Here is a 10,107-nt window from a genome sequence, read left to right on the forward strand (position 1 = left end):
GTACTCAAGGTGAGGCTGCACCAGTGCTAAATAGGGTGGGATAATAATCTCTTTTGACTGACTGATAATGCTGTGTTTGATGCCTTTCAGCAAGCAGTTTGCCCTCCTGGCTGCCAAGGGCACACACACTGCTGCCTCCTGTTGCATCTCCTGCTAGCCAGAACCCCCAAATGCCTTTCTGCAGGGCTGCAGTTACTCCTTCCTAGGTGCAGAATCCACCATTTATTCTTGTTTGGTTTCCTGCCATTAGTGAAACTTGGATTTGAAGGAGTGACTCTCAATACAAATATTCTGKTTTTTTTGTTTACACAGATGGAAACCTTCACCATCCTGATGTTTCCCTGTTTGAGGAACCTACTGAGTTTGAATACTTGAGGAAAGTGCTCTTTGAATATATGATGGGTCGTGAGACAAAGGTATGGAAATTKGAATATGGCAACAGGTGATTCAGATTAAACTTTAACACGCTTGCTGTATAAATGTGAAGTACCATGTGTTTGTACATGTATGAGTTTGTGTTTTGTTATATGCTGTTTATTACTGACACAGGATTCAATAGGCTTTCATTTTTTTCCAAAGAGGCATGATCCATAACTTCAAAACTTTGTCAGCCTGCCAAGATGAGTGGTAAGTGGAGGGGGTTTTCACATCTCTCACCACTGTACTTACCAAGACAAAAACCTTTATGGGTAGCTATGGTTTTTATCAGCAAAAGTCCTGTTATCAGTCAAGCTTAATGTAAAGTGAAAGCTAGTATGCACAGTATTAACAGCAGTGATCTTTTGATGTAATCTTGACACAAACATGGTAAGTAAGAATTGGATTAAGTAACAGTTTGTTAGTAGCTTTGAAGATGATGAAATACCTCTTCAGTTGTTGAAAATGTTTCATAGTATTCCCAAATCTGTATACCTTCAATAGTATTAATTCACTCTTAAAAGTAGCGAAAAGCTGGACAGTAGGCTTCTTGTAAGCTGCAGGCTTGTGAAATCATTCCTGAGTTGGAATTTTACTAGCTTCTTGCAATACAGGTACTTAGGGACTGACCGCAGTCAAAACAGGTATGTTGTAACACAAACATTTTTCTTGGATGGTAAATTCTGTGTGGATGAACTTTTGTATTTGTTTTTTTCCTCCTCCTTGGAGTTCTTCCATTGTTGACCTTCTTTCAGTTTAGGAATACTATAAAGCAAAGAGGTTTTATGTAGGTTTCTGTTTTAATTATCTCTGTTCACATAGTGCTCTGTACAAAATAAAACTTGGACAGTGCAGGGCATCTTGTCCTTAYGGGATTCCTCTTTCTCTCTCTTTTTATCCAACTTTTCATTTTGATATTAATTCCTTTTTTATTAATATAAATCTCTGATCAAAAAAACGTAGAATCATTAGTTACCTTCTGTTCTCAAGCCTGTGGCATGTCAGATGTCTCTCCTAACTTTAATGACAAACAACTAAAATAATTAATTAAAATATGTACAGTAGTGGATTTAATGATTTTGAGTTGTAAGGGAATTAGACGAGTGAACATGCATAAAAGTCTGTCAGAAATGTTTCAGCTTAAAAGAAGTCTTGAAACAGCTGCAGACAACTATTTCAGATAGCTGATGCACATAGTAAATTTTCATTCAAGAAAACCTAATCTGAAACCTCATTTTCATTCATCAAGGTTGTTTCTTACTGATCTTCAAAACATTGCTATKCATGCCTCAGGTCTTTGGATTATAAATTGTTACATTTTTCCCCTTTTTAACAATGTTGTACTAAAATTTTTAGTTGATATCTTTAATAACAGCAACAAACTACAATCAGTGCTAAAGAAAATTGTCTTTAGCTTTTTCTTTGGTGCTTCTTTAGTTTCTTATTTTGGTGAAGATCTGCTTCAAAATGTAGTTTCAAGCTGATTTCATCAACTCATTTTCTTTTAATCATTAGATATGTTGCTGGAAGACACTGAGCTTAGTGTCTGCTCTCATCAGGATTTTATCATATAATCATACATTTGTGGAACTATGTCTTGAGACCTGGTTTCATCCTGGTTTCATCCTGGTGCTGACTGGTAAACCATAAGCAGTGATAATGCGTATGGTAAAACCTTTTAACACACAGTCTTAAGCTTGTTAGTAAAGTATTAATGTGCTTCCCCCCCATCCCAACACAGTTCTTGAGTTAAAAGATCTGTACTTTATCTTCTCAGTACACATATGTCTTTCTCTCAACTTTTATCTTCCTGGAAAAGAAGAAGCATTTTTAAAATCTAATTTTGTCTTGCAAGATCATTTGGTTGGTCATTCTCTGTGCAGGATCCCCTTTTGTAGTGCAAATATGTGTGCCATATCTCAAACGTGATTCAGTAGTTGAATTGGTGRTATATGTGGACGTTTCCTCTTTTTTGAATAGAATTCAAAAGAATTTGTGGAAATTATCTATATGCCAATTATGCAGCCTAGTAAATGATTGTGGAATATGACCAAGACATTAATGCATGCACCAGTTAGGCTACAGTATTGGAGACGCAAGAGAAATGTGAAGGTTGATACAGATCTAAGAGTCAGGAATAATGGTCATGACTTGTAACGTGTAACCTATYACATTCTTTGTAAACTGCTTGACCAAGGTGTGTATGTGTCCTTGTTGGGGGGTTTTACTGTCTTGTCCTCTAGTCCAACTTTATTATTTGCCTCTTGCTTGGCAGGATATACACAATGAGATTGACAGCTTTTTCTATACATGCACTTTATCTAGTATGCTGTCTTATTAATGGACTGTATCATTTGAGCATAGTTACCATAGAACTTACATCACACTACAGTAGCTGAAGTTTTTGACAGTGTGAGGACATGACCCTTCATTGTTTTCATATAATTCACATCATGCATATACAATATGAAACAAACCAGTTACATATTACTGATTTCGCTGTTTTCATTGACATTAACAGAATAGTATAAAGTATCATTAAATCAAATGAATTTTAAAATATTACAAAGCATTTTTGTGGGTGTGGAATTATGTGTGGATGACCTGTATCTTTTTAGACTATGGCCAAGGTTATAACAACAGTGCTGAAGTTCCCAGCAGATCAAACTCAGAAGATACTAGAACGAGAAGATGCTCGACCAATGGTAAGTAATATAAGTAAACCAAGTTTATGCAAGAGGATTGGGTTTCAAGAATAAGGATTAGAAACCTTTTTTAGATATTTTCCCTGTGTCCGCATTGAAGTGGTCTCCTTTTCTCCTTCCTTCCCTCTTCTTCAGTGAAATATCAAATTCTAGCTCTAGGTGTGAGTTTATAGCAAGAATGAGAAAAAAAAATCAAATACTTGACTAGTATTTTTCTTTAGTTAAGCCGTATTTCTGATAGCAACAGATACAATAGGATAAAGCAAGTTCCACCATCACTACTATTGTGTGGATGAATTTTCTAATTTAAAAAAGTAATCTGACATATTGAATATATATATAAATACATACAATATATAAAATTCACGATTCTTAGATTCAGAGATTTCTGTGGAGTTGTCTCAGTTGAGAGATAATTTTAGGAGAAAATGCTCTGGAATGAACATTTCCTCTAAAGGAAAGGGTTTCGGCAATCCCTTCCCACCGATATGAAATGAATTTTCTGGATGAAAGTGAAAAAAACCCTCTATTTATTTAACAAAAAAGGTGCCTGCAGGGCATGAGAAAAAAATGAGTAACTGTTAGATATTGAACCATCATAACTTTACACACTCCCACCCCCCCCAACTACAGCAGAACAAAAAAACCAAAATGCCAGGGGAAGGAAAAAAACACTAGTGACCATGTGCTAGGGAAGAAGAGAATGGTGGGCAGCTTTGTCTTCAGGAGGAAGAAAGAGTCCATGGAGGGGCTGGGGGAAGAAAAAAAAAGATAGCATCCTGGTGAGCCTCCGATCATGGTCTCTTCCTCACAGCAAGCAAAGTTGGTGGATTTACAGTCATTTCTTTCATTGGTTCAGTTTCTCCTGAGGTCTGGGCTGAGATGAGGTGTCCCTGTAGCTTTCCCACCGGTCCCCGCTGACCGACTCCTGCCAATGATCTGATTTGGACCAAAAGCCAAGCCAAACAGTCCAAGAMAAAAAAACAGCAGAAGCTGCTGAGGAATTGCTACTACAGTCCAGGGGAAAATTCTTGCCTAAAGCTAACAAAAACCAAGCTAGCTAAGAGCAACAATGTAGCTTCCAATCTGCATGGCAAGCTGAGCACATGGGAGACTGAGAGCTTGAACAAAGCCCGAAAGAGTTCTGCTGGCTCCTGCCCCTCCACCAGCCTTACCTTAAAGCTACAGGATCCATTTCTGGGCATAAAGCAGACGAACAGGAATATAGTATCATCATAAAATCACCCCAAGATCTAAATCATACCAGTTTTCATGAAAAATATATCAAGAAACATTTCTGCCCTGGAATAAAATTTCTGGCAAAAACAAGAGGCACTTTATCTGTGGAGTAGAAAATGGATTAGCTCAGTTTTCTGAGATACATGTATTTGAAGTGAGATGTGTACTGCTTTATCTTAAGTGGATATTATAACAAGATTGGGGTTTTAATTAGGTTTTGGGTGTTTTTGTGTGAGCCTGCTTTTTTTTGCACTGTAAAAAGATGAAAATATGTCAGTTCACTCTGGGTCAGGGCAGGTCAAAAATAAGAGTTGACAACCTTTTGGTGTTGTTTTTTTTCCCAGTTTCCATACATTTGTTATGTGACATTTGCCTAGTATTTACTAGCTGATCTGTTTACTAGAAAGGTGAAATTTGGTTTGAGAAGTAGACGCAAAAGGAGCTAAGTTTAAATGAGCATAAACATTTCTTTGGTATTACTGTTACTATTTTATGTCTTGGAGCTACTTCTAATTTAAATAAAAACTGTAGTAATAATCTCTTCTACACTGTATCTGGAGTCAACACTATAATCTGTCTCTTTGTAGGTGAGCTTAGTGAAATATTTAGGAATTCAAATGAGCAGAAGAATTGCATTCTGTTTCTCTCACTGACATTGCATATATATTTATTTAACACTTGCAAATACAGAATAAAATAAAAATGTGAACAATTTTACATTTCACTTGAAGTAGCTACATTGAAACCCTGTTAATTCACTGAATTTTTTTTTTAAGTCTGTATTTTCATCTTGCAGTATCACATCTGAGGAAAGTGTGAAATACTTCAACATTTTCCTGTACACTTAGTATGTTGGAGAGTCTTACAATCTTAAATATTTTAAATACTTTTAGAAGTATATAAATGTTGATAATACGGCAGCTCCAGTAAGTATCATGTATCCCAAGCATGATTTTCTCTCTATAACATTTAAATAGAAAGCTGAGACTTTTTTGGTTTGGTTTGGGGTTTTTTTTTTTTTTTTTTTGTAAGCTAGGATAATATTTAGGAAACATTTTGAGAACCAAGAGATGGGCCTTATTTTGCAGTCACTTCAGCTTTTTGATATTTAAACTTATTCTTCCTGCAGTAGACGTACAAAACTTGTGATACAAAATAAAACTTTAACTTGAATTCATCTAACACATTTTCATCCTTGGTATTAAACTTTGGCTAAAATACAGAGATATTTTTGCAGGTGCTTTGATTTGTTAAGGWTATAATTGTTCAAAGAGCTTAATGTAGTGATCAAAAGCTTCTTGGGTTTCACACAACAGTCTCTTCTTGGCTTATATCTAGCCTATGAATTTTCTCCTTTCCAAATCCACAAAGAAATTGAGTTTGACATCTAATGGAAATTCAAATATTAGGGTGTCTTATGAAGAAAATTGTTTTTGTTTTTTTTTCACTTTCCAAGTTACTATGTTCATTTGCTGAAGCACAGATTATTCTGGGGATGAGTCTTCCATAATTCTGTTTATAACTAAGAAACTGGAGAGTTCTTTATAAATTATTCTGACAAGAAATATGCTTGGGTTTATTTGTTTATATTTATTGGCATTTGCTGACGTGGCAGTAGTGTTTCTCCACATTTAATATTCGACTGATTCTGGTGTATGAAAACATCCAATGTGTAACTTTCATGAGCAGTTAAGTTCTGAAGTGCAACATAAATTGCATTTTACGTAAAACTTTTTTAGTTCATTGCCAAAACATCTGTAAGTAATTTTAATGTGTAAATTATTTACTTACTGTGCTACTAGAGTAGTGTGTGGTGCTAAGTATCTGTGAGTGGTTTAATACCCTCTTGGTGGGCATATATTTAACAAGTTTCTGAAAACTTGTTGTATTCCCTGGTCAATAAACATATGGTAGATCGATGTAATCGTCAGTAATCTGGCTTTTACTATGTAGTTTTTGTTATCTAACTGCGCAATCTCATCCATAGATGTCCATAGAGTTCTTATCTGTTAGCACCATGTAACACTTAACAAAATAGCCCAACAAACTCTTTTCTTCCTGGCTTTGTAGTTTGCCTCACCTCGCAGTGGTATCTTTTGAATATGCCCTCAGTCTGTGCTTAGCTAGCGTGTGGGTGAGTGAAGTCTAATACATTCTTGTTTTATGTAAAATGAAATCTGTATTATGCAATTAATAATGCTCCTTCTTTTTTTTTCTTGTCTGCTTTCCTTCCTTAAAAAACAAATTTTGGTTGTATGTGCATATAATAATTTTGTTCTCCTAATCATGTTTTGCTTTATAAAGCCAAGTTTGAAAATGGTAAATAATGATTCAAAACCCATCTTTTTGACTGACCCTAACCCTAAGCATCACTTCAAATGTTGATTGAGCTACAGAAATCTCAGTTGTAGAAACAAAATAAGATTTTAAATCAATTAATGTGTAATGTTAAATTTTATTGCACATGACTTTGTTTTGTCTTTATTCATTTTCTGAGTTCCTTCTTTGAATAGGCAAATAAATCAGGTTTGTGGGAGACATGCTATATTGCTTGAAATTAGTTACTGCATCTTTTAAATATGAAAATTAATTATCTATARAAAAATTGCTGAATATTCTCTGTAGAGGGATTAGGATATGATTGTATTTAAACATCAGTACCTTTCTGAATCACACCCTCAGTGTTGTATGAAGAGAAGCTAAAGCAGACAGATTAGGGAAAACAATTGAGGGAGCTTTATGCTCTCAGTTTATTGTGTCTTTCTTCAACTTTTATTAAGCAACTTTCATTATGAATCTGCAACACTAGTTGTAGCAGAATGGAATGAATGGAACAGTTGACATAGGCCTAAAGATGCAGGTTGCGCCACACTAGCCTAGCTAAACATGCAACACACAAGCAATTGTTGGTTGAGAGAGGACTGGCATATGGAAATACACAGGAAAAATATTTCAGCATTGACTGATAAGATTGTAATTTGAGTCACGATTGTCAGTTACCACAGTGCAATTGGCAGGTTATCTTCTTCTCCTGCAGTCATGCAAACACAGCCTTCAACACAAAATAATTCCTCTTTCAAAGGAAAAAATTGGTTCATCTTAACAGTCATGGTTTCTGTGTTCTTTTCAATCTTTGAATACAATAATAATGAATGCACTTCATTGCACTTAAAATGCAGTAGAGTTTGGACTGTTGGCCAGCAGCTTTCATCAATTCTGTCAAAATCAGCAACTGTTTTTTCTACCCTTTGTTGAAAACAATTGAGTTGTTGATATTGATGGAACAAAGCTATTTACAATATTGAAGAATAGGTTGCTGAAGGTATGTTTGAAACTTACATTCTTTTCATGCTGTCTGTATTGCTAGTGTAAAAAAATTGAGGTGTTCTGGCCTGCATTTGAAACATACCACAGAAAGGTTTGTTGATATTGATGTTTCATGGATTGATGTATTGATGGTTTGTTTCTTAATGTCAGAAATTACTGGTTACATTTTTATAAAATCAACTCACACATATGTAAACTGTTCAGACCTCATTATTCTATTATAGTTGCCTACTTAATCTGCASTATTTTTGACACTTACTCTTGCATGTATATAACTTAGAAATCAAGGGGATGCAGACTTCATTGTGAAGTCAGTTGATATTTTCCTGTAGAAGAGGCTGTTTGCTAGCTCTAAAATTTTACGTCAACATTTCAATTTTGATGATAAGCCTTATGCAGAGAGGACAGCTTTGTTTTTCTCTGGATTAATATGCAGCAATGTGGTATACTGTTTCCAGTGAGACTGCTGACTGTTTTGCTACACCATTTCATTTTCATCAGTTTTTCAACTATTTTGCAGGTACTGGGATGGAATTGCTTGCTCAAATAATTTGGGAGTTTGACTTACTTGAAATTCCTCTATCTCCTAATTGTATTAGCAAACAATGTCATTATTTTAATATTAGGAGCTTCTAAGTTGCTTTCAATAATGTATCATTTGATAATTTCTTTTAACTTTTCATTCTTCTAGTTGTGGCTACGACCGTCTTGAAGAATTTATTATGAGAATGTCTCATGACATTGTTGCTTAGAAATATGTTTATATCTCTGTTGCTCCATGAGAAGGGACAAGAAGAAAAGCTATTATTCAAAGTCACAAACAGAACAGCAAGAACCAAAACTCAGCACCACCTTTGGACTGTGAATATAGTTAAAACTGCCTTGACAGAAATGCTAATCAGGGATTACTTGGTTATTATTTCTCTTCTATTGAATACTGTCTTCTATTTTTTGTTAAAGGTTATTTTTTAAAGGAGAGAAAAGATTTTATCGTAGGAAGGAATTGTCCACTACTGTATCTCTATACAGGTTTTACTGAGTGTTTTTTAAGAGTTGAAATAAATGATTTGTTTCTTCTATTTATTTTTTAAAAATTTCTGATTGAATTGTGCAATACATTTTGGATGGAAAGCAATTGAAGTGATTTTTTTGATGATCTAGGCACTCTTGCTGACTATTTTCTCCTGATTTGATCTTGATTTTTTGCTAAAAGTCAATTCTATATGCTTTTGCCTACAATAAATCCAAATTGCCGTACCTCGTTTGTTTACTCCTAGCTTTTGTACTTATATTTTCTGGAGAAAAGTATGTTCCTGTAAATTGTAAATAGTTACTACATAACTGTATCATATGCTGATCTGTGACTGTTGACAGCACTAATATGAATAGAGCTGAGATGAAATAAAGTTTATTTACTGTATACTTTTGGAACATCTTTGGTATGATTTTTCTTTTGAAGGACCCACCAGTTTTGTTCTTACTCCTGTTGGAGACATTGTTCGCTGAAATATTTCCAGGCTGAAATCACTCTCATAACAACAGTTATTCAAGTACATTAAACTGTAAGAAGTCAATGGAGACATTTGGGTTTTCAAAGGGTCACAACCTGTGAAACAGACACGTGGTGAGCTGAAAAGCTGACACAAGAATGTAGCAAACAGAGAAGCTTGCTTTTTAGAAGTTCTAAATTATCATAGAATCACAAAGTGGTTTGAATTCAAAGGGACCTTAAAGATCATCCAGTTCCAAGCCCCCTGCTATGGCCAGGGACACCTTTCACTAGACCAGTATGCTCAGAGCCCTTTCRAGCTTGGCCTTGGACACTTCCAGGGATGGGACATTGACAACTTTCCTGGGCAACCTGTTCCAGTGCCTCACCATGCTCACCATAAAGAATTTCTTCTTAACATYTAATCTAAAGCTTTCMTCTTTCAGGTTAAAACCATTCCCCTTTATCCTGTCACTATCTGCCCATGTAAAAATTTGTTCTGAAGGGCTGCAATGAGGTTTTCTTGGAGCCTTTTCTTCTCCAGACTAACAGCCCCAACTCTCTCAGCCTGCCTTCATAGGAGAGCTATGCTCCAGCCCTCCTCTGATTATCTTTGTGGCCTCCTCTGGACCCACTTGAACAGATCCATGTTTTTGTCACACTGAGGATCCCAGACCTGAACACAGTACTGCAGRTAGGGTCTAATGGGAGCAGAGTAGTGGGGGACTATCACCTACCTCAGCCTGTTGGCCAATCCTCTTTTGCTGCAGTACAGGATACCATTGGCTGCCTGGGCTGCAAGTGCACATTGCCAGGTCATGTCCAGCTTTTCATTCACCAGCACCCCAAGTTGTTCTCCAGAGGACTGTTCCCAGTGAATTCTCCCAGTGTTTGCCCGGTCAGGACTCACTGAGGTTGCCCCTGACAAAG

The 10,107-nt window shown here is 35.8% G+C and overlaps 1 protein-coding gene across 9 annotated transcripts in view; it reads left to right on the top strand.

The window, feature by feature from the left end:
• Positions 1-9,110, top strand: part of GOLGA4 (golgin A4) — a 73,309-nt gene extending 64,199 nt beyond the window's left edge. For 8 of the 9 annotated variants that reach the window (XM_057376139.1, XM_057376138.1, XM_057376141.1 and 5 more), the window contains 4 exons: positions 313-416; positions 3,036-3,122; positions 6,432-6,495; positions 8,380-9,110. In XM_057376139.1, the coding sequence (XP_057232122.1) occupies positions 313-416; positions 3,036-3,122; positions 6,432-6,461 (221 nt within the window). In that variant the 3' untranslated portion in view covers positions 6,462-6,495; positions 8,380-9,110. The remainder of the gene's footprint in view (positions 1-312; positions 417-3,035; positions 3,123-6,431; positions 6,496-8,379) is intronic. The other variant, XM_057376140.1, reaches the window with a different exon arrangement.
• The last annotated feature ends 997 nt before the right edge of the window (positions 9,111-10,107 follow it).

The sequence above is a fragment of the Malurus melanocephalus genome, unplaced genomic scaffold, assembly GCF_030028575.1.
Source record: "Malurus melanocephalus ecotype Western Australia unplaced genomic scaffold, MMel_1.1 scaffold_271, whole genome shotgun sequence".
Lineage (NCBI taxonomy): Eukaryota > Metazoa > Chordata > Aves > Passeriformes > Maluridae > Malurus > Malurus melanocephalus.